At 38.0% G+C, this 25,168-nt stretch overlaps 1 protein-coding gene across 1 annotated transcript; it reads left to right on the forward strand.

The window, feature by feature from the left end:
- The first annotated feature begins 15,387 nt into the window (after positions 1-15,387).
- On the forward strand, positions 15,388-20,661 carry LOC145797094 (transcription factor MYB4-like). Its single transcript, XM_082883359.1, has 3 exons — positions 15,388-15,729; positions 16,298-16,427; positions 20,206-20,661. The coding sequence occupies exons 1-3, from the start codon at positions 15,600-15,602 to the stop codon at positions 20,492-20,494; spliced, it is 549 nt and encodes a 182-aa protein (XP_082739485.1). The 5' UTR covers positions 15,388-15,599; the 3' UTR covers positions 20,495-20,661.
- The last annotated feature ends 4,507 nt before the right edge of the window (positions 20,662-25,168 follow it).

Consider the following 25,168-nt stretch of genomic DNA (forward strand, 5'->3'; position numbering starts at 1 on the left):
ATGCGCTTTTCTCTGTTTAGATTCAAACGAATACATACAACTTTAAGATTCAACCAAAATTATTTGTAGTGATTTGATTAATGATGGACAATTATAAATATTATGTATATCAATATAGAAACAGACACAAAAAATATAAAAAAAAAGTAATTATTTTTTATTCTTCAATATCATCAATGTAAAAATTATGGAGACAATTTTTTTTTTTTTTTTTTATAAGAAGTGAGATGATTTGTTTATATTTATATAGGACTCTTGAAAGTAGATATATTATTTTTAAGTGTTTAACTCTAAAAATAAAGAGATAGTTGATTTATATAGAACTTTTCATGATTTTAGAAAATATAAAGTTCAAGAAGATAAAATTGAAATTTGAAAAAGTAGAAAATTTTCACATTTTTGCAATAGAAGTAGATAAATGGTGAATAGGCTCAACCGAGAAAAAACAAAAGACTCAAAAGAGTCTCTTGAAAATAAATAAATAGGGACACAAGTGGCAAATTTTAAATAAATAAATAAATAAAATTTGATATTGCAAGGTCGGAAGAGAATAGGAAACAAACAACGATAAGTCTTATAGTCAAGGATGGATCTAGGAGGGGAGAGTGTGGTCGCACTCCAAAAAATTGCAAAAATTATTATATTATACCAGTAATTAGTAAAATAATTTTAAAAGATGAAAAGTTATATATGAAAAATTTATTTGGAAATCCTTTTTAAATACTTGTAATCTAATTTGTGGGGATGTATTTTCTGAATACCAACACGTGGCATGGTGACGCCGACGTGTCAGCCGAGGTGCCACGTGTCCTGGTTGGGACGCCGAGATGATCTCGGCAAGGCCGAGGTTAACTCCGAAGATATCGGAATCCGAGATAAACGGATAAGGGACAAGAGTCCTAAAACGAAGAGGGGACTTAACCAAGATAAGGATAAAGCTTTTAGGGAGTTTATCTTTATCTCTTAAAGAGTCCAGAGTAAACGTTGATTTGGAGTTCATAGAAGTCATACTTCTAATGGGACTTGGATTGATTATATTATAAAAGAGAGGCACCCCATGGGTCTAAGGTATGCAATTTATGTTTTGAGTATTAAGTTGAGCAATTGATTATCTTTAATATACTAACTTGATCGTCGGAGTACCCCCGGGTGGAAGAACCACCGCCGAAGCCTTTTCTTTCTGTTACAGGTTGCTGAAGCCATCTATTCTGCCTGTGCTCTCCGGTTGATCACTAAGCGGGCAGTGTGGTCAGATTTTTACCCACACAATTTGGCGCCGTCTGTGGGAACGAAGGAAGAATAGATGGCCAGTAACGGACAGCAGGAAAATATTGGGGATGACACTCCCGCTGGGAGTGGCAGTCCAGTTAACCTTGACATGGAAGGAGACAACCACAATACAGAAGCCCGTGACCAGGGTCACAAAGAGAAAGACGTCATCCAGGAGGGTGACACGTCAAAAAGGATAGATCAAGGAAAATACTACAATGAAGACAACCTCCAGGTATGGAGGGACAGATGCCTACGGAGGGATGAGGAAGCAAAAGAATTAGCGAACAAGTTGGCAGACCTTCAATCAGTCGTCAACTTCATGATGCAGAATAATGTTATGCAGCCACCATACCCGCTACAAGATACGCCGATGCCAGCAACCAACGCCCAGAAGGGCGGAAGAAAAACAATCCCCGACGTCCCTCAGCATACCAGGAGCGGAAGGCATTCTCACCGGCCTTCCAGGGAAGTCGGACGAGAAGAACCGAGGCAAGAAGAGTCCCGAAGGACACACCACATGAAGAATCCAGAGCCCAGAGAACATCGACATGTTCAAAAGAAAGCACTCTGCTTTGACACAACCCGTGGAGAAAAATCCAAACGGGTCCACCACGAAGACGAAAGCAGTGTACCAAAAAGACTAAAATCCATAGACAGCCGAGCTCCAGGAAGGAGCAAAGAAGACCTGAGGGACTACCTCAAAAGGAGGCAGCAGAATGTTGAAGCCAAGGTAAACTCACCAGTAAAGCCGAAGACAGCCTTCTCGGTGGAACTGGACAAATTCGAACCACCAAAAAGATTCAGTATGCCGAGGTTTCAAATTTATGATGGCAAGTCAGATCCAAACTTTCATGTTGGACTATACTTGAATTCAATGGCATTATATAGCGGGAACGAGCCGTTGCTCTGCAAAGTATTCCCCTCATCCTTTAGGGAAATTGTATCTGATTGGTTCCATAAATTACCAAAGGGAAGCATAAAGACATGGGAAGGCCTGGCCGAGATGTTTGTGGCCAGGTTCGTGACCAACAAGCTGCAACCCCTGAGGGTTGATGCTTTGATGACTCTAAGAATCACCAAGGAGGAAGGCCTTAGGGCCTATGCGAAGAGATACTACGAGGTGTTCAACAGAATACCCGAATGCAACCAAGAGGTAGCGGTCGTGTCTTTCAAAAACGGCCTGAAAGATGACTGCCCGCTACGAAAGTCATTGGCAAAAACATTGCCAAAAAGCATGGAAGAACTCATGGCAAGAATCGAGAAGTATGCCAGAGCCGAAGAAGATACATCGGGAAACAAAGAGATAAAGCAAGAAAAGGGAAATGGCTCGCCGAAGCGAAGCCGAGGCAACAATGGGCCGACCAAACAAGAAACAGAGTTGAGAAATAAACAGGCGGTAACAACGGTATTCCGAATCCCAATCCATAAAGTCTTAGATCAGATTCAAAATCAATCTTATTTCAGGGCTCCGACAAGAGCACCAGGGGAATTCATGGGAAGGAACGTTGGTAGACGTTGTGCCTACCACAATGAAAAAAGGCACCCAACTCAAGGCTGCAGAGCCTTGAAAGCACACTTGGAGGACCTGGTAAGACAAGGCCTTCTGAGGGACCTGGTCGATGAGGCCAGGACAAGGGAAGAACAGGCAAGATTGCCTCAAGCACCAGCAGCACCGCCTCCCCCAGCACAACTACCACAAGCAGGAGGACCGATGGTGGTTAATGTAATCCACTCAAGGGTCAACGAAAACGAAGTCAGAGGAGAAACCCAGAGGGTAAGACATTTACAGCAAATCTACCAAGTCGGGGAGAAGAGACATCGGCCAGAAGAATGCCAAGGGCCGATGATAGCCTTCACTGAAGCCGACTTGGAATGGGTCCAACATCCACATAATGATGCCTTGGTAGTATCCCTCTAGGTTGGGGAATGCCAAGTGAAACGCATCCTAATAGATCAAGGCAGCTCCTGTGACATCATGTATGTCAGATGTTACAAGGAGCTGGGCCTTCACCCTGATGACTTAGAACAATCCAGCAGCCCGATGGTCGGCTTTAATGGAACGCCGACATGGCCACTGGGCGCAGCAAGCCTAGAGGTACAAGCCGGCACTAAGAAGATCCAGACGGAATTCCTGGTAATTGACACGCCCTCACCATACAACATCATCTTGGGAAGGCCGTGGTTGCATGCAATGGGGGCAGTTCCCTCAACGTTGCATCAACTACTGCGGTTCCCAACAGAGCATGGGATTGAAGAAGTCAAAGGGGATCAACTACAAGCAAAAAATTGCTCCATGACAGCAATGAAATCCACCTGTAGTATACAGGAGCCAAGGAACGCAGAAGTTGAAGATGAGGACATGGAGGTCCTAGAAGACGTCGGGAAGGAACCAGCCGAAAAGAGCGAAGAGGCGCTAAAAAAAGTTTTCGTCCAAGAGGACGACGAAGAGCGTTTCTTTCTTCTCGGCTCAGGCTTAGCTAGAGAAGAAGAGAAAGAACTGGAAGATTTCTTAAGGGCAAACATAGAAGTATTCGCCTGGACACCTTATGAAATGCCATGCATTGACCCCGAGGTCACTTGCCACAAACTGAATGTCGACAGATCGGCAAAACCTGTGATTCAACGAGCCAGAAGACCGACGTTGATGCACGTCGAAGCAGTAGAAGAAGAGGTAGACAGACTCCTGGAGGCCAGGGCCATCCGAGAAGTTCATTACCCAACATGGCTGTCCAACACAGTAGTAGTAAAAAAGAAAAATGGCAAATGGAGGGTTTGTGTAGACTTTACCAGCCTCAACAAAGCTTGCCCCAAAGACAGCTTTCCTCTGCCCAAAATCGACCAACTGGTAGATGCTACTTCGGGACATGAAAGGATGAGTTTTTTAGATGCATACAGAGGGTACCACCAGATTGCTATGTACCCTCCAGACGAAGAGAAGACCGCGTTCATCACACCTAAAGGCTTGTACTGTTACAAGGTAATGCCTTTTGGGTTGAAGAACGCGGGAGCAACCTATCAGAGATTAGTAACAAAGATGTTTAAACACCTGATTGGCAAAACAGTAGAAGTTTACATCGATGACATGGTCGTAAAGACCAAGGAATCAAAAGGTCATCTTGCCGACCTAAAAGAAGTCTTTGACATACTCAAAAGATATCGGCTCCGACTCAACGCCTCAAAGTGCGCCTTTGGAGTTGGATCAGGTAAATTTTTAGGATATCTGGTAACAAGAAAGGGCATTGAGGCCAGCCCAGACCAAATCAAGGCCATCCTAGAACTACAGAGCCCGACATCGGCGAAGCAAGTTCAAATACTTACTGGGAGGGCCGCAGCCCTAAACAAATTCATCAGCAGAAGTTCAGATAAGTGCAGACCCTTCTTCAACCTGGTGAAAAAAGCCACAGACTTCCTATGGACAGATGTCACGACCCAAACTCGGCCCTATGGGTTTAGCACCGTAACCGGCCAGTAATCCGAGATTACCGAAGGCCTGCAGAACAGTAGTACAGTAAAACAGAGTACAGGGCCTGGCGGAAGCCAATACAGTAAGTAAATAATGTCCATTGAGCTGTGACAGTCTGTATGCCAAAAAGATTTTTCATACATTCATACATAAACAGTACAGAACAGTATGCAATATATACAATCCTTCAGATTAGGGACTCAATCCCTACATAACAGTACGGAAACATTCAGTCTATACAGAACAGTAAACCAGTACAGAAGGGGTAAGTGTAAAACACCCCTAAGCCTTAACGCAATAGACTCGGAACCTCGCGATGAGGCACAATGGTTGGCTTGACAAAATAGGAGTAACCCTGTCGCTCCTAGCTGCGGTCTGGTGCCTGAACACCTACATATATATATGAGCAGTGAGCTAAAGCCCAGTGAATAACATAAAGCGTAAGGGGTTAAGAATGAATGTCCTTACAGTATGAAAACAGTTCATTTCAATCAGTCATTCAGTTATTCAGCACAGTAAACAGTCATATGTAGTACATCCGTTAGCATAACAGTAAACAGTAGGTCTAGAAGACCGAACAGTAATGATGGCCATCAGTCAGTAGACAGTAGTGGTTCCAACAAGGGAACCGACAGAGATCTCTGTAACAGTAACAGTAAACAGTAGGTGCTAAGGATGCCACAATACAGTTCAGAATATAGGACATACATTCATTCAGTAAACAATATCAGTTCAGTAAACAGTTCAGTTCAGTATTCAGAAGATAATCATTTTGAACATATCTTTACACAATTGTTACTCACAGAGTTTGGGCTACAGTATGCTAGAGCGTGTCTCTCCAATCGCCAACCCTACACAGTTAACAGATTGAACACACTAAGCCACACAATTGGGAAAGATAATAACTTAACCCCTAATGCCTCGGTGTGTTCTACATCTATATCCTCAACAAGACGCCTTAAACTAGGCCTAAGAATGCCTAGAATGGGATGAGGATGCAAAGATATACATTTAAAAGCATTTTCAGAAAAACAGAGTCCCACTCGAGCGCAGGTTTCCCCGCTCGAGCGGTCATGCAACAAAGGTACACGCTCGAGCGTAAACTTTTCCGCTCGAGCGTACTGTAAAAGTACTGGATGGGTGAAATCTCCGCTCGACGCCCACTCGAGCTTGAGACATGACTCCGCTCGAGCGCCCAAACCTCCGCTCGAGCGGACTGCAAAACAGTACAGAGATGCTGGATGCTCGAATTCCACGCTCGAGCGGCACTTTCCCCGCTCGAGCGGAAGTGCGAAATCTGGAAATTCCAGATTGCACCTCCAAGCTTAAAACCAAGTTAAAATGCATCAAAACCGATCCTCTTGGGCTCATTTTCTGAAAAACATTTATAAACACATAGAATAACATGTTTTAAAGCTCAATTTGAGAAATCAAAGCCCAAGGGTGTTTAATCCAAACTTAATTTCAAACCATTTTCAAGAACATGAAGACCATGCTAACATGCATGAATTCAAATCAATTCAAAGCTCCAATTTGTTGCTCTAATGAGCCAATTCTTTTTATAACAAGATGATTTCATGGACTATTCTCAAAACATGGACATGCATGTGAGGAATTATGCACTACAACCTCAAAACTTCAATATATGTACATGCATGTAACATTTTTGCCATGAAAACAACTCAAAACTCAACCAAGAACACATGCAAGCATGGAATGAGCTTCAATTCAACATGTATGCACCAAAACATGGCTTAACTCTACAATTAAAGCATGAATTGTGCAAGAAAGGATTCTAAGACAACAACAAGAAGATGAATGTCCTACCTTTGTCTTGTGTTCAAGGTCTAGGAGCTCAAAGTAGCAATCAACACTCCAATTCCAAGCAAGATCAAGCAAATCTCTCAAGAACAACTCAACTCTCTCTCACTCTCTAACTTGGGTCGGTTGAGGCAAGAAGAGGAGAAGAAAATGTTTGTTTGATCAATACGTGGAGTGTATACAAGGTTCAAGAGATAGTGGTCCACTAAGTGGCGGAACGGTAATTAAATCAAACTATGCGATTAATCGATATTTAATCTAATTTAATCATACCTAATCAATTTTCAGATAATTATAGTATAAAATCACATTAATTCTAAGGATCATAGAACACTAATCGGTTTCGGATTCGGCCGCCGATAAGGCCTTCAATTAGCAGTTTAAACATATGAACATGAACAGATAATCATACTGTCAACAGATAAAATGCAATTAACTAACATGTACTCGGTCAATTCGTTTTTTTTTTTTTTTCAATTTCAGTCAGTCAGTTCAGTACTTATAATCAGTTCAATTATCAGTAATCAATGTTTAACGGTAATCAGTGGTGAGGGTTATTACAACAGAGGAATGTGAAGCTGCCTTAACCGACCTAAAAAAGTACTTGACCACAACTCCGGTTCTTTCCAACCCAGTACCAGGAGAGGAACTGTTTTTGTACTTAGCAGTCTCAGAACACGCAGCCAGTGCAGTACTAATCCAAGAGGAAAAAGGAGAACAAAAGGCTGTTTATTATGTAAGTAAAACTTTGGCCGACGCAGAAACAAGATACTTACCACTGGAAAAATTAATGCTAGCCTTAGTAATGGCTTCAAAGAAATTGAGCCATTACTTTCAGGCACACAAGATTGTGGTCCTAACAGAGCACCCACTGAAGTCCTTGTTGCAACAAGGAGACTTAACAGGAAGGATAGCAAAATGGGCATTAACACTGGGCCAGTTTGACCTGGAGTTTAGGCTGAGAACAGCAATAAAGGGCCAAGTCTTGGCCGACTTCGTCGCAGAACTCACAACTGAAGCCATCACACATCGGGCTCCGTCGAGCCGAGATGAGCATTGTCCCAACAAACAAAAAGAATCCCAGCCAAAAACAAAAAAGCAAGAGAAAGAGAAGCTAAGACCCTGCAGCATCTACATCGGCGATTCATTCAGACTATTCGTCGATGGAAGTTCAAACCGCCAGGGAGCAGGGGCAGGAGTACTGCTGATATCTCCAGATGGAGAAATAGTAGAGCAGTCCATCCGTCTGGGGTTCAAAGCCTCCAACAATGAAGCAGAATATGAAGCATTAATTGCAGGGTTAAAGCTAGCAGCAGCAGCAGAGGCAGACGAGGTAATTGTTTTTTGTGATTCACAACTCATTGTTAACCAGTCAACAGGAGAATTTGCAGCCAGAGACGAAAAAATGTCGGCATATGCAAAAGAAGTCATCCGACTGGCAGCCCTATTTCAGAATTGCAGATTACTTCAAGTTAGCCGAGATGACAACACCCACGCCGACGCGTTGGCTAACCTGGCCAGTTCAATTCAAACTGGAAGAACAAGGACAATTATGATCGATTACATGTCGGCCCCGAGCATAGATAAACAGAGCACCGAACAAGAAGCAATGTGCGTAGACTTGGGACCAAGCTGGATGGATGCAATCATTGCATTCCTAAAAGAGGGGAAGCTGCCAGAAAACCATAAGGAAGCACATAAAATCAGACTAAGTCGGCCAGATTCAGCCTTACAGCAGAAGGCCATCTCTACAGAAGGTCCTTCACTGGACCGCTTTTAAGGTGCATACACCCTTTGCAGGTTGAAAATTTTCTTTACGAAATCCATGAAGGAATTTGTGGAAGCCATGCTGGGGGCAGATCATTAGCCCACAGGGCCATTACCCAGGGGTATTGGTGGCCCTACATGCAAAAGGATGCCGAAGCCTATGTGAAGAAGTGTGAACAATGCCAAAGGTTTGCACCTTTGATACATCAGCCAGCTGCTGACCTAAACCCAGTATCCAGCCCTTGGCCGTTTGCCCAATGGGGCATGGATCTGGTTGGACAACTTCCCCAGGCAACTGGACAGAGAAAATACTTGCTGGTAGCAACAGACTACTTTACAAAATGGATAGAGGCAGAACCTCTTGCCAAAATCCGAGATGTGGACGTCAAGAATTTTATATGGAGAAACATTATCACCAGATTTGGGATTCCAAGAGCAATAGTTGCCGACAACGGAACACAGTTTGACAGCAAACTCATCAAGAACTTTTGTGCAAAATTCAAGATCAAGAATTATTTCTCAACACCAAGTTTTCCTCAAAGCAATGGGCAAGCAGAGGCATTCAACAAAGTAATTCTGGATGGAATAAAGAAGAGGCTACAGGCAGCAAAAGGAAAATGGGTAGACGAGTTGCCCAACGTGCTTTGGGCATATCGGACTACGCCGAGAAGATCAACAGGAGAATCCCCCTTTGCCATGGCTTATGGCACAGAAGCAGTCATCCCATTGGAGATCGGCATCCCAGGGATCAGAACCCAAGGAGTGGAGAATGGCACCAATGACTTACTCTTAGCCCGAGATCTGGATTTATTGGAAGAACGAAGAGAGAGAGCTGCAATTCAACTTGCAGTATACCAGCAACAGCTTGCCAGAGCTTACAACAAGAAGGTCAATCCAAGGGATTTTCAAGTCAGCGACCTAGTCCTAAGAAAAGTCGTCGGGAACAAGAAGGATCCCAGGGAAGGCAAGCTTGGCCCAAACTGGGAAGGACCCTACAGAATCACTTCAGTATTAGGCAATGGAGCTTATTGACTTGAGGGCAATGAGGGCAAAGCATTGCCCAGACCTTGGAATACTTGTAATTTGAAATTTTTCTATCATTAAGATGTGCATCATTTTTTGACCGATATCATCAATAAAGTCTTTTCAGAATTCTTTCAACACATATGATTGATGAAGTTATGCATTGTTGTTTATTGAAGACATAATTAATGTGAACCCAAGTCAAACTCAAGTTCACATTGGGGGCAAAGAATAAACCGAGATTATTCCTTAATTCACTTGTTGAAATTTGTAGCAATTTACAAGTTGGAATTAAGCTGATTCCTTACCTTCACTTGTTGAAATTTGTAGCAATTTACAAGTTGAAGTTAAGCCGAGATTATTCCTTAATTCACTTGTTGAAATTTGTAGCAATTTACAAGTTGGAATTAAGCTGATTCCTTACCTTCACTTGTTGAAATTTGTAGCAATTTACAAGTTGAAGTTAAGCCGAAATTATTCCTTAATTCACTTGTTGAAATTTGTAGCAATTTACAAGTTGGAATTAAGCTAATTCCTTACCTTCACTTGTTGAAATTTGTAGCAATTTACAAGTTGAAGTTAAGCCGAAATTATTCCTTAATTCACTTGTTGAAATTTGTAGCAATTTACAAGTTGGAATTAAGCTGATTCCTTACCTTCACTTGTTGAAATTTGTAGCAATTTACAAGTTGAAGTTAAGCCGAGGTTATTGCTTAAGTTCTCATAGCAATATGTGGGTTGTTTAAACCTAAGGAAGATGCTTAACACTTGTTGAAATTTTTAGCGATTTACAAGTCTATGTTATGCCGACATATGGTCACCAACCGAGGTATACAGAAACTTACAAGTTAAAATAAAGGCTAAGTATATGATTTAAACACTTGTTGAAATTTATTCAACACTCAGAAAAGTTTACAGTATATGTTAACACTTGTTGAAATTTGTAGCAATTTACAAGTAAGTTAGACCGAAGTCCCTGTTTAATACTTGTCGAAACTTGAGAAGAAGCCTGCAAAGTTTACATTGAGTAGTATATGTTTTATACTTGTTAAAATTTATGAAAAGTGTGCAGGTCAGAATCTTGCCGAAGTAAAAGTTTTGCAGTCATACCCGAGGTATGTAACCCCGAGAAGATTGCACAAAGGAAAATTTCTAAGTATAGAACCATGACAAAAACAATCAACAGAACAAGATTAAAAATATCTGTAAAAGAAACAGTTGCAGTTACATTTTGAAAAGGCTACGTCGGCCGTAAGAAGGAGTTTTACATTGTCCAGAAATAAAAAAAGAGTACAAAGTGCAAAGTACAGAAAAAGAAGAAAAAAGTACAAAAGACATTTTTTCAAGACTCTTCAATATTAGCCGCTGCAGGGACTGGGACCTCGGACGATTCGGGTGGAACCTCCTCGGCAACCCTTTATGCTTCTATCTCAGCATCAATCTCAGCCAGCGTATTATCCACATTTCTTTCAGCCAAGAGAAGATCGGATGATAGCTGCCCAATGACAATTTCCTTGGTTGCCCCCTCGACCTCATCACCCTCCTCATCCAAGGTTAAGTCCATAACCTGCTCAGCAGGAGGAGGGGACTGGGCTTCAGCACCATTTTTGGATTTCCTCACCAAGGCTTCTTCATCATTTTTCTCTTCATCCTCATCCCCAGCACCTGCCTCTGTCTCTGATTCGTCTTCAGTCTGACTTGGAGGAGGAAATGGTAAAGGAATAGCGTCGGCCTGGCGCAATGGCGAGTCAGCAAGAAGATCAAGCTTCTTTATCAGGGACATCCAACCAAGAGAAAATCCCCTGTTGCATGCCTGCCTGACTTGAAGTTTGTAATCCTCTGCGACGTCGGCCATGCCCTGGGCGTAGGCCTTTTCATCGGCCTCTTTGACTTCGGCCTCTTTGGTGGCCAGAGCTTGCTGGAGCTCTTTCTCCGCTTGAGCCTTCTGAGCCTGGGCCTCTCTTTTCTCAGCCTCAGCAACTTTTTTAACGGCCTCAGCAGATTCGGCCTTCTCAAGAGCTAAAGTTTGGGCTTTAGTTGCAGTCTCGGCCTGATCCTCCAGTTTTTTCATTTTTGATTCCAGAGACTTTATCTCCCTCTTCAGAGAGGACGCCTCCCTCTTCATATCAACCAATCTTTGACGATTTTCAAACGATTGCATTGAAAATGAATGTGCGTGCTGAATGGCCTAAGGAAAAACAGAAGTGTTAGAAAATATTCTCAGTAAGAAAACAGAAGGAAAAATCGCAAGTACTAACAGAAACACTTACTTGAACCGAGTGTTGGAGCATGAGAGCGTAATTCTCATACTCGCTAAGCTTAGCATTTCGCTCCAAATCATTTGGAAGGAGAAGAGCAGTGCTGAGGGCGACACCAATGTTAATATCGTCGGCACTTTCACTGGCCATGATAGGCCTATCCTCCAGAGTTAGTTCAGGAGCCCATGGAACGTCGGGCTTCATTAACGCCGAGGTCGTCGCGGACGATGACCTTGGCCTCTTTGATTGAGTAGACCCTGAGGGTTGGCCCTCAGCAGACCTCTTGGTGGAAGTAGAGGCTGATTTTTTGCTTTCTGCCAGTTTAGAAATAGGCAAGGCATCCTCAGCCTCGGCATCTGTAGCCTTGGCCTTGGGCTGAGCCTTTTTAACTCTCTTCGGCTTTGGTGGGGGCATTGATTGGGAAGATACAACATCGGCGTCGGTTGGAAGGTCGGTAAGAAGATCTTGAGCGACAGGCCTTGGACGAACCATCTCGGCAGTTTTTATTAGTCTACGTCGGCGTTTTCGTTCGGGAACTGGTATTAAGTAGGGGGCCGAAGTCGATGGAAGATCGACAGGGTCAGATGTAGACTCTTGGTCTGTTCGTGATGTTGAAGCGGTTTGAGTTGTGGCAGTAGGCGGGGAAAGGCTTTTCTTCCTTTTCTTTGGGATGTCGGGTAAAGTGGATTTATATGTAGGGATGAAGTTTAGTAATACTGGGGCTTTTCGTTTATGGATTGGAAGGCCAAGGAGTTTTTTCAGATCTGTTCCTGGGAAGAAGGATTGACGAAAGTTTTTCGGTGGCTGATGAAGATCTGCAAGACAAGCAAACGGACATCAGAAACAGAAAATATTAAAGACTTAAATAAAAACAACTAAGTGTTGACTCAGGGCTCTTACTCTTGCCCTCTGTAATTGTTCGAGGAAGAGGGTAGAGGTGGACATCTTCATCTGGGCCAAATTCCCAATTTCCAGAAGCAATGACAAAATCATCTCCAGCTCCCTTGTTGGAGTCTGGGAGGTCGGCTACAATTTTGTATTGAGTAGATCTCGGCTTAAGGTAATAGACAAAACCCCTATCCTTCAGGTCGAGAGGGCACATGGTATAACAATATTGAAGGTCGGCCAGGGTGATTCCAAGATTCTCTTGCCTAGCTAAAGCTATAATACCATTGATCACCCTATACGAGTTGATAGTAAGTTGCATGGGGTTCAGCCTGTAGAAATGGAGAACTTCACGAAAAAGGGGATCAAATGGAAGCCGAAGTCCACATTCTGTAAAAGCTACTATAGGGAAGGGCATCGTATGGTCTATGGGAATGATGGTATCACCATCCCCAGCTAGTTTAAGATGAACATCGGCTGGGATAGAGAATTCCTGCCTGAAATATTCAAGTTTTGTTGGGGTATTTACCCTATGCCTCCACATACCCATTATGTAGGCTTAAACTAAGAAGAATGTGTTTTAGAGGATGGGCGCCTAAAAGAAGGTTGTGAGAACCTCAGCAAAGACCTAGGAAAGGATTGATACGGTTTGTTTCAGTTTTCCCTAAAAAATTGAAGGATCTACACTCAAATCTCAAACCTAAGAACTATAAAGAACAAAATCGAAGGCACAGATCTGGAACAGATACGGAAAACAGAAAACAAAGACGAAGTTTCAGATTCAAGAACAGAGGTATAGCCCTCAGAAACAATAGAGATACAGAAATAAAAAAAATCAAGAACAGTGGCAAAGAGAATGGTGAAATAGTACAGAAGTTCAAGATGTAGCCACAATTCAAGATACAAATAAAACCAAGGCTTCGAACAAAATCAATAATGACAACAGGCAGACAAAAGCACCTAAAGAGAATTAACAGAAAAGGGAACGAATCTTACCGGAACAAATGAAGCCGGGGCAATGTTCGCTGAGCTCAGAAATCAGTTGCAACAGCAAAGAAAGCTTCGCAAGAATGGGAGATTAAGAACAGTCCCAGAAGAGAGATCGAAGCAATGACAGATTCGAAGAAGAAAGAGCTTTCGGAGAGAGAAAGAGCAAGAAATTAGAATGAAAAAGTGAAGGAAAAATAGAGGCAAAGAAGAAGTTTTGTTAAAAATTTGAAACGGCGGCAAAGTTAGGGCAATTATTATGCCTAGAGCAACGCACGCGTCAGACGGCGCAGACGAATGACAGACAACTTTCAGGCGCGTCACCGACACGCTCCAATGAAGACAAAACACGTGAAAGTAACGGTTAGATATGCATGACAGCTCATGCGCATGGGAGAGTACGATCGAAACCTTGTTCTCCGAAGAGAACACATCGGCTGTAAAAGAATTATCTCGGCTAAACAGTTTTTAAGCCATTACTAAGAAAAGAAGTGTCGAAATATCGATATAGGTTCCATCACCTCAGAATGCCGAGGTAATAGAATCTAGGGGGCAGTTGTGGGGATGTATTTTCTGAATACCAACACGTGGCATGGTGACGCCGACGTGTCAGCCGAGGTGCCACGTGTCCTGGTTGGGACGCCGAGATGATCTCGGCAAGGCCGAGGTTAACTCCGAAGATATCGGAATCCGAGATAAACGGATAAGGGACAAGAGTCCTAAAACGAAGAGGGGACTTAACCAAGATAAGGATAAAGCTTTTAGGGAGTTTATCTTTATTTCTTAAAGAGTCCAGAGTAAACGTTGATTTGGAGTTCATAGAAGTCATACTTCTAATGGGACTTGGATTGATTATATTATAAAAGAGAGGCACCCCCATGGGTCTAAGGTATGCAATTTATGTTTTGAGTATTAAGTTGAGCAATTGATTATCTTTAATATACTGACTTGATCGTCGGAGTACCCCCGGGTGGAAGAACCACCGCCGAAGCCTTTTCTTTCTGTTACAGGTTGCTGAAGCCATCTATTCTGTCTGTGCTCTCCGGTTGATCACTAAGCGGGCAGTGTGGTCAGATTTTTACCCACACACAATTAGTGCATAATATATTCTTATATTTTAATAAATCCTATTATTTGGATATTTGATCCATCAAATTCTAATTCTCATATTAAGGTATTTTACGAATAGTTTTATCATTATAAATATTCTTTGAACCCTTTGCAATTTGTTGATGTAAACATTATTGTGTGAATATTAGGATTTATTAATAGAAAAATGTTACAGACCTCAAAAGTTCTACCAAATGTCTCACATGGGTGTGGGATCCACACCCACGTGAGACATTTGGTAAAATTTTTAATAAAATTTTTAAGATTTCTAACATTACTCTTCATAAATAAATAGATGAAGAGAGATAAAAAGAAATTTATAAATAAATATAGAACGTAAGTAAAACATCAATAAATAAAGAGAGATATATAAATAAATATCTTATATATGTATGTTTTTGGCGGCCAAAATGTTATTGCTCACAGTTGAATCATGTCTCACAATGTCCACTTAAACTTAATTATTGGGAGCGATTAACAACGTACTTGATTATGTTTTTAAAAAAATTCTATTTTTATGTTGACTTAACTCACCCTAAATAGACCTAATTGTCGGTAGGCATATGTAGATTTTGAAAGGGGGCGGCTAGCAAAATTTTTTGTAGACAGAGCATGTTATTTTTGACTATAATGAAGCACAAAAGATGTCACACTACACTTTGCAAGAATATGAAGCAAACAAGAAGGTTAGTCAAAAGCAAATACATACATACATACAAAACAAAAATATTAAATGATAGAATTAAAACAACAAAAAATACACAAAAGTTTAAATAGAACTTATTTTACATGGGACCTTTTTGTATTTTATTTGTGTGCTTATAGCATTTCTGAAATTGTGAGAAAAAGAGAGATTCTTTTCCCATAAAAGGTTTGCTTTATAAAGAATGTTGCCCTTTTTTGGGTTTCACATAGCAGAGTTGTATTAAGGAGGTGGATAGTCTTTTCTGTGATCTTTAAAGAAAAGCAAAGAAACACACATCTGAGAGAGACAGAGAGAGAGAGACAGAGAGATGAGGGTTCCATGCTGTGAGGAGATGGGGATGAAGAAGGGACCATGGACCCCTGAAGAAGATCAGATATTGATTTCTTACATCCAAAGTTATGGCCATGGCAATTGGAGGGCACTCCCTAAACAAGCTGGTAATAACTTTTTTAATTACACAAAAACCCCTCCTCCTCCTCCTCCTCCTCCTCCTCTACTTCTTAATTTGATACAACTTGTAGTAATTGCTAGATCTGGTTTGGTTGGCACACACCATGGAAATGGAATTCAACTTCTTGAGAAATTTTATGACACACCCCTCAAAAAAAAGTAAAATAGATGACTCAGTTATGATTTTTATTTTTACTTTTTTTAATATTGTTTTTATAGCTTATTATAGTGTTGATAAGGATTAATTATAATCTATTGTGATTGTTATTTTTAACTATGATTGTAAGGTTTTTGGCTATGCTTTATTTCTTTGGTTATGATTGAGAGTAACTTAATTGTAACACAATTAAGCAATGTTAAAATTATAAAATGTTATAATTTGTATATGATGTATGTTGTAGAATCGCTTTTCAATTTGCCTTTTGAAGCAATCTTTTGCAAATTAATGTTCAGATAAATTTTGAAGGTTCTTGGAAATATTCTTAATCCAAAATCAAAATAAATTATTTGAAAATGTAATATATATATATATATATACATATATATTTGTTACAGGTCTACTTAGATGTGGTAAGAGTTGCAGACTTCGGTGGACTAATTACTTGAGGCCTGATATTAAGCGAGGAAACTTCACTAGGGAAGAAGAAGAAACCATTATCAAGCTACACCAAATCATTGGAAATCGGTATGTACTCATTGAATCATTAAATTTATATTTGGATTATGAATTTGAATAATAATTTTAGAAAGATAAAAGATAAGGGCAAGGAAATGGGAAAAAAAAAATTCTAATATTTCATTTATATATCTTCACTTTTTTTCCCTCTTTTAAAATTTTTGTTCAAATCTAGGATGTGTGGGTGAGGCGCACGTCCCCGGTGTGATTCCCCAGTGAGTGCTTGCAACAGTTTGAAAAGGGTACACGGCTTTCCATCGGCTACTTACCCCTCAAGATTAGTCCTGACTTCCTTTAAAATCAAAGAATTAGAAATACCTGAGTTATCCAAAAAAAAAAAAAAAAAAATGGGCCTAACTGAGAATAATCATTATCTAGCCTAACCTATATTTTGAATATTTTTACGTTGTATTTTTATCATTGTTTCTTATAAGGATCCTTATTAAAAAATGTGTATCATGTCCTATTCATGAAGATTTGTGATCTTATTCGATTATGATATTTCTTTGTTTTTTTATTAGCGAAATAAAATTATTGATGTGAAAAGATGAGTTATAGAATAAACAACCGAGGAGACAACACCTATCTAATTTATATCTGAGAAAATTTCATTTTATTTTCCAAATTACATCTTGATAATTAGTTTAACCTCTGTACTTTTTATAATTTTAATTTTATATCTAAACAATTTAATTTTTTTTTCAATTTAACTCCTGCTATCAGTTACCGTCTATAATTAGGCGGCATTTGTTACTATTTTCATTTGAGATTTCATTTTATTCCTTAAATTATTTCCAAAATATCAATTAGACTCTTAAACAATATGAAGTTTGGGGTTTAATTGATGTTTTTAAGATATTTTTTTTTGGGAGGGGTGGGAATAAAATTTTAAAATTTCAGTATTGAAATTATAAGAAATGCATAATTAAATTAATCATCATCTAGATATAAATTGGAAGGTAAAATTATATCTACACATACGTAGTTTCTGAATACTTTTGTCCGATTACAAACACTACTAAAAGATAAGCGAAGAAAACAAACAGTAAAAAAAAAAAGAAAAGAATGAGAGAATATGGGATGTGAAATAAATATTCTTCGTTTGGGAACAGGTTTTTTTAGTAATTTTTTGATTTTTTAGTTAAAATATGATGTAAAAAAAATTAATATGTTTGGGATGATTTTTTGACTTTTTACGAAAAGATGTGCAAAAAGTAGAGAGAAAAATAAATTTTTGACTTTTTGGTATAAATTGTTGACTTTTTGACTTTTTTAGTAACTTTTTAACTAAAAAACTCACTTGTCAAACGAGGCCTAAATATAACAGTGACTAACTAATAAAAAATCTCACAATCCAGTAATAGAATTGTAAGATTGGATTAATGGATTCTCTTTACAATTTTGAGTTGGTTAGTGACACCAACCTGAAATGGTGTGATTCTCAAACTCAATATTTATTCTATATTGGTTAACAAAAGGATATTTATGGTGTCATATGGTCTCCCACTTTTTTTCAAATTCAATAGAATACGCTGATGAATACAAATTAGTGTGTTTTTAAAAAAATATTTACAAATTCTAAGTCAGTGTGTATTTAAAAAAATATATTTACAAATTAGTTTCTATTTATTTTGGCGTAAAATATTTTTGTCAAAAATATTTTATTCACTTTTAGTTATTTAGTTAAACAGAAAGTAAGTAAAATATTTTTTAAGAAATATATTTTTACTTCATTTTTTTAAAAATGATTTACCTTTAAAAACTTCCTAAGTCAAATTTCACAAAGTTGACTCTCACACTACTTTTTCGACACATTTAATATTTTCAAATAAATATCTTAACTCACTAAAAAGTCAAAAATAACATTTTATTAAATCAAAATTTCTTTTTTAGGCAACAAAATATTTTTATTTCAAGTATCAACCAAATGTTAAAAAAAAAAACAAAAGCATTTTTTCAGTCAAAAATCAATTTATAAGAAAATTATTTTTTTAAAAAAATATTTTACATCGAAACAAACGGAGCCTTAATGATAAATTTTATAAATATTAAAGTATAAAATGATAAATTTTTTCATTGACTAGTAATTATTTTTAAAAAAAGCACTGAGGAGTAGTTTCCCCATAGAAGTTCATCAAGAATACATCAATGAAAATATGTGTCAACTTAATTCAATTAATAACGTTACTTTAAAAAATTATTTTAAAATTAATAGATAAAATAGTTCATTTATTCTTGTCAAAATAATTGATGGGCTAGCATCCAATTTGAAAAAGCCTATTCCCTTTTGAAGGAAACATTACGCCTTAGATTTCTATCCAGTTTTTTAACAAATGTTATTAATTAGATTAAATTAATATAGAGTAAAAATTAATACAATTATAATTATATAGATCAAATTGACTTGAAAAACAAATTACATAGACTAAGAATATAATTGGGTTAATTATACTAGCACCCCTGCACTTTTATCAAAATTTCACTTTAGTTCCTTCACTTTAATTGTAATAGTTAACTCTCTCCACTTTAAATTAAGTTTTGGTCTTACCCTTCCATTCATTTACCGTTAACAAAATTGACAGAACTTGTGTGAAATAACATGTGTAACGCTTTTGTTGTCTCATTAATAGATTTACACTTTTATTAAAATCTCATTTTAGTCCTTAAACTATCATCAAAATCTCACTTTAGTCCCCACACTTTCAATTTTCATTAGTTTTATTAATGGTAGATGGCTGTAAGGGTGCGGTTGGAACTTGATTTAAAGTGTAGGATAGGAATATAAGAAAAACCAAAAAGACTGACTGAATCGGTTGAACCGAATCAAATCGGCTATATTTAGTTGATTTTTTTAATATGAATCAGTTTGTGTGATTTTTAAAATTAATTTTTTTCTATTTTCGGTTCGGTACCAGTTTAGGCATGCACCTTGTGCATCAAATTAAACTAAAACTGATCGAAAGTTTCCCATATTAAACATCATATATATTAAATATATAATGTAATTGGTTGAGTACGAACTTCAGTTGATTTAATTAATTGTTTTTTTTCTTCTTCTTAAACACTCCATATTTGACAATAGACATTGGTGATGTGATAAGTTTTTAGTTTACTACTTATATGTGCTTGAGTCAGTTTTGCTACTATTATACCTATATAGCTATAGCAGATGTTTATGTCATTTTTATTTTTTTATTTTAACTTTACTTGATAGATTTGTAATTTAGCCTTATGGGATGATGGTTTTAAACTTTGGTGTCAAGACTTTGATTTTCAGATTATAGTTTGTTTCTAATTTTACTTTAGTAAAAGCTTTAAGACTTTAGTATTTATTAACTCTTTTATTTGTATTTTTGTGAATGGTTGGATTGGATATTGAAGTAATGTACAAATGACTAATTCAATATTTTTATATAAATTATTTACTATACAACAAATTTAACAAGTAACTCAAATTTGAAATGCCCTAAATCGAAAACCGCACTGAGCTAAACCGTTTGAATTGGTGCAGTTTAGTAAAAATTCGATCTATATCGGTTCTCAATATAATAAGAACCGACATTATTAATTCGGTGTAAAATTTCTCCCAAATACCGACCGTTCCAAACCGATTATTGACTATTACAACTGAAAGTAAATAGATCGAATTAAGATTTTAGTGAAAATACATGATATTATAGTTTACCCAATATAATTTATCCTCAAATTTTTGCTCTCCTTTTCAACATATACTATAGTCATATGCTTGAATGGGAAATTGACAATTTGAATGTAAAATTTTTCCCAGATGGTCAACCATTGCATCAAGATTGCCTGGTCGAACCGACAACGAGATAAAAAATTTCTGGCACACTCATTTGAAGAAGAGGCTTAAACAAAGTCATCATATGGTAATTCAAAGCTTGACATATGCACCAATTTCTACACAATTTTCCGAGTTTATTTCAAGTTCAGAGTCAGACTCCCCTGTGGAGAAAGTTACAGGACCTGCCAATGAAGAGGAGTACACGATTAATGCCAACGTCAATGATGACATGGCTTTTTGGCACAATCTCTTCATGAAAGCAGGAGAGTAATCACATAATAATCTTGAAAAATAAGACGAATTATGGTGTACCTTTTCTTTTCTTTTTTGTGATTGTGGAGCTAATATGGAGTAGTTTTGATACATTGATGGCAATGAAAAGTTTTACCCAATACAAAGAAATAAATAAATTACACTACCACCACGAACTTACGATTAGTTGAATAATGACCCCAACTCTTTTGAGGTATCAATTTAATGGCGGCACTTTTTTATAAATTCCTTTTCATCTACTTATATTCTATTTAGTTTACATTATTTTCTTATATTCTAGTAAGTCCTATAAATGATATAGTTATCAAAATACCCCTAATAATATTCACATTTACAGTGTGAATGTTCCGTGATGTGAATATTCACACCGTCAATGTAAATGTTCATATCATTAATGTGAATGTTAACATGTCAATGTAAATATTCATATTGTCAATGTGAATGTTCACACTATCAATGTGAACATTCACATTGTAAAATATGAATGTTTACGCCATCAAATTGCTAACCGTTCAAAAAATATTTGTAAGGGTAGAAATATTCATAAAATACCTTAAATATGATAATTATGATTTGGTAGATTAAATGTTCAAATAATAGGACTTATTGAAATATAACAATATCTTATGGACTAATTGAGATAGAAACACTTGAAAAATGATTTTTTAATAAATCTCTCAATTTAATAATACTATAATAATTACATTTATGTGTTAAAAGTTATTTATTAGTTAGAAAATGATATAAATGTTTATTTTCTAAACTCATTTTAAAGATCAGTAATGTGTAAAAAATGTGATTGATTGATAATTAAAAAAAAAAAAAACATAAGAAACACCACTAAATTTGAAAATGAATCTAATTTTTGAATTAAAGTAACACTACTCATATTATTATTTCATGTGACACAATTATATTTGTTTAACACGTCTCACCTGTTACATTGCTAATCAAAGGAATGTGCATCATATTTTACAATGTTCAAACAAGATGTCACCATATATTTCGATTTTCAAACCAAATCTTACATGAAATATTATTTATTGTCTTATTACATCATTCAAACCGCGGTCGACCTCTTAGTAGAGTTAGTTTGATCTCGCATACATAAAACTCATAACAAAGCTTAAAACTTATTTCATAATGGCTTAACAAGAACGAGTTGGGATCTCCTCCTTGCAACTCCTCCTTACAATCTTTCTTGCAATGGCTGAGATTAGCCGTTGCAACATCCAACGGCCATAAAAAAATAAAAATAAAAAATAAAAAATAAAAAAATTGAAATCAGCCGTTGGATGTTGCAAAGGAGGATTGGAAGGAGGAGTTGCAAGGAGGGGATCCCAACTCAACTAGAACGCCTTTCTTGATGTTAGGGAAAATCGATGTGATTCCCCACAAGTAAATCAATCAATGAGAATAAAAACTAATGCGGAAAAATTAAATCAAAGGCAACACAAGAATTTTTACGTGGTTCCCTCAATGTGAGGTACGTCCACGGGATCGAAATCCGATTCCACTATCAACCAAATAAGTTTTCAAACGATTACAAACGAGACACCAATGGTCTCACAAAATCACCCTTAGGTGAATTCCAAATAATCACAAGTAAATAAAGAGGAAAGACCTCACCAAATAGATGAACAAAAATCTTCAGAACCAGAGTTGAAGAAGATCTAAAATAACAACCCAAATCAACACCTTCTACACGCCGAAGTTGTCAAAGCAGTGCTTGAAAACAAGCCACTGACTTGAATTAATATCAAACCAATTGTTGCTACACAAAGCAAAGTGGACCGAATTGATTACTAAGTGCAATCTCACCAAATTAATTACTTGCTGCTGCTACCCATGGCACACATAAACAACATTTATATATTGTTAAATCTTAGATTTGCTTTACCAAAATCCTAGTGGTTACCAAATTGAATTGGCTCTCTAAAAATTAGATATAATATATTAAAAATATATTATAACTAATACCAAACCAAATTAAACTCCTTTTAACAAACCAATTACGTCCCACACTCCAATAAGGAGGTATACCCATCAATTCTCCCCCTATCGACTTAGGTGGAGACATCAACCATACCCGCCAAAGTTCGACACTTTAAATGTTTGTCCCTCGATAAAGTCTTTGTCAACATATCCAAAATATTATCATCCGTGTGAACCTTTTCGAGTTGCAACAATTTCGAATCTAACACATCACGAATCTAATGGTATCTCACATCAATGTGTTTCGATCTCGAATGAAAAGTAAAATTTTTACTCAAATGAATAGCACTTTGACTATCACAATAAAACACATACTTTTCTTGCTTCAAACTCAACTCTTGCAAAAATTTCTTCAACCATAACTCTTCTTTGCAAGCTTCTGTAATGGCAATAAATTCAGCTTCGGTAGTTGAGAGAGCAACACATTTTTGTAATTTAGATTGCCATGTCACAGCTCCCTCTGCAAAAGTCATCAAATACCCCGAAGTAGATTTTCTAGAATCAATATCACCGGCCATGTCAGAATCTGTGAACCCATCAAGTATCGGCTTACCATCCCCAAAATACAAACACACCTTCGAAGTCCCTCAAAGATACCTTAGAATCCATTTTACCGCTGCCCAATGTTCTTTACACGGATTAGAGAAAAAACGACTCATCACACCAACGGCGTGAGCAATATCCGGCCTTGTACAAACCATGGCGTACATCAAAGAACCAATTACTGAAGCATAAGGAACTTTCAACATCTTTTCCTTATCTTTCTCACTTATAGGACATTGATTCGAACTAAGCTTGAAGTGACCCGCAAGTGGACAACCAACTGGTTTTGCTTTATTCATGTTGAACCTCTCAAGAACTTTCTCAATGTAACTTTCTTGAGACAACCAAATCAGCCCCTCTTTGCGATCACGAACAATTTTCATACCAAGTATTTGCTTTGCCAGCCCCAAATCTTTCATAGCAAAAGACTTGCTCAACTCCAATTTCAAACTGTTAATCATGGTAAAATCTTGACCAACAATTAACATGTCATCAACATAAAGCAAAAGAATAATAAATTTGCCATCTGGGAAATTTTTCACAAACACACAATGGTCCGAAGTGGTTTTAGAAAAACCATTATTCATTATGAAAGAGTCAAATTTTTTGTACCATTGCCGCGGGGCTTGCTTGAGGTCATACAAACTTTTCTTCAATTTGCAAACAAATTTCTCTTTTCCCTTTTCCACAAAACCTTCTGGTTGCTTCATGTAAATTTCTTCTTCAAGATCACCATGAAGAAATGCAGTCTTCACATCAAGTTGTTCAACTTCAAGGTTCATACTTGTAGCCATGCAAAGTACAACCCGAATAGACGACATCTTCACAACTGGCGAGAAAATTTCGTCAAAGTCAATACCTTTCTTTTGCCCAAAGCTTTTCACAACAAGACGTGCTTTGTACCTCAGATTCTTGCCATCATTCTTCAATTTGAAGACCCACTTATTTTTCAGAATTTTCCTCCCTTTAGGCAACTTCACTAAATCATAAGTCTGGTTTTCAAGCAAGGAATTCATCTCCTCGTCCATGGTCTTTTTCCAATCACCTTTCTTTGCATGCTCAATTGCTTCTTGGTGGCTCTCAGGCTCCCCCTGATCTGAAATCAACAGAAATTCATTGGGAGGATACTTTCTTGAAGGTTGTCGGTCCCTTGTAGATTTCCTCAACTCAAGTTGTGGTGGCGGTTCTTGAGTTGGATGCTCTTCGTCAATTTCTAGCTCAACTTTATTAGGATTAGCATCATCCTCTACATCTTCAATAGGTGGCTACACATCTCCCCCATTTTCATCATCAATTGAAGATGAAATAGACGGATCCATGTCAATGAGATCACTAGTTTTTGGCTCCGGTTGATCACCTTTGCCAAAGTTTTCAATTGTTTGGTCTTCAAGAAATACAACATCACGGCTTCGAATGACTTTCTTGCTGACCGGATCCCACAATCTATAGCCAAATTCATCACGTCCATAGCCAAGAAAAATGCATTGTCTTGACTTACTGTCAAGCTTGGGCCTCTCATCCTTTAGAATGTGAACAAAAGCTCGGCAACTATAGCGATCCCGGTTATCCCTTTACTGTTCTGTTATTTTCCGGACGCGGTTCTGTGGAGTTGGTGGTTCTACCTATCGTGTTGTCAACCTTTTTACTCTTTTGTTTGAATTTTAGAATGTGTTGGGCTCGGTTGTTTCAGGTGGTTAGAGCTTTAGCTCCCATTGTTGTTGCCCAGTTTTTGAATGGTCCACTCGAGCGGGTCTTCTTGCGCTCGAGCGGGGTTTCCACAGTTTCAGTATTTCGTGCCTCTACAAAACTTCTGCAGATGTGCTTTCTGCGCTCGAGCTGGTTTCTTGTGCTCGAGCGGGTCGCGCTCGAGCGGGATTGGCAGCGCTCGAGCGGGTAGTACCTTTTTGGTGTAAGTTCTGGGAGGGAGAAATCTACGCTCGAGCGGACTGGTTTTCACGCTCGAGCGGATGTGCTTTATTCTTGTGTCTTGCCGCTCGAGCGGGTCTTTTTGCGCTCGAGCGGACTTAGTTTTTGTTCTTGACGCTCGAGCGTTGTGTTCTCCGCTCGAGCGGGAGAGTCGTATATCAGTTGACAGCTAGGCTATTTTAAATCACTTTTTACATCCACTCTCTCT

This window comes from Camellia sinensis, chromosome 8 (genome assembly GCF_055761805.1).
Source record: "Camellia sinensis isolate YWXY chromosome 8, ASM5576180v1, whole genome shotgun sequence".
NCBI lineage: Eukaryota > Viridiplantae > Streptophyta > Magnoliopsida > Ericales > Theaceae > Camellia > Camellia sinensis.

What these genes read in the sequence shown, in the direction of transcription:
- LOC145797094 (XM_082883359.1), top strand. Translation starts at nt 15,600, where the DNA reads ATGAGGGTTCCATGCTGTGAGGAGATGGGGATGAAGAAGGGACCATGG. An exon ending in GGCACTCCCTAAACAAGCTG is followed by an intron (nt 15,730 to 16,297) that starts GTAATAACTTTT and finishes TATTTGTTACAG; the next exon opens with GTCTACTTAGATGTGGTAAG. An exon ending in CACCAAATCATTGGAAATCG is followed by an intron (nt 16,428 to 20,205) that starts GTATGTACTCAT and finishes AATTTTTCCCAG; the next exon opens with ATGGTCAACCATTGCATCAA.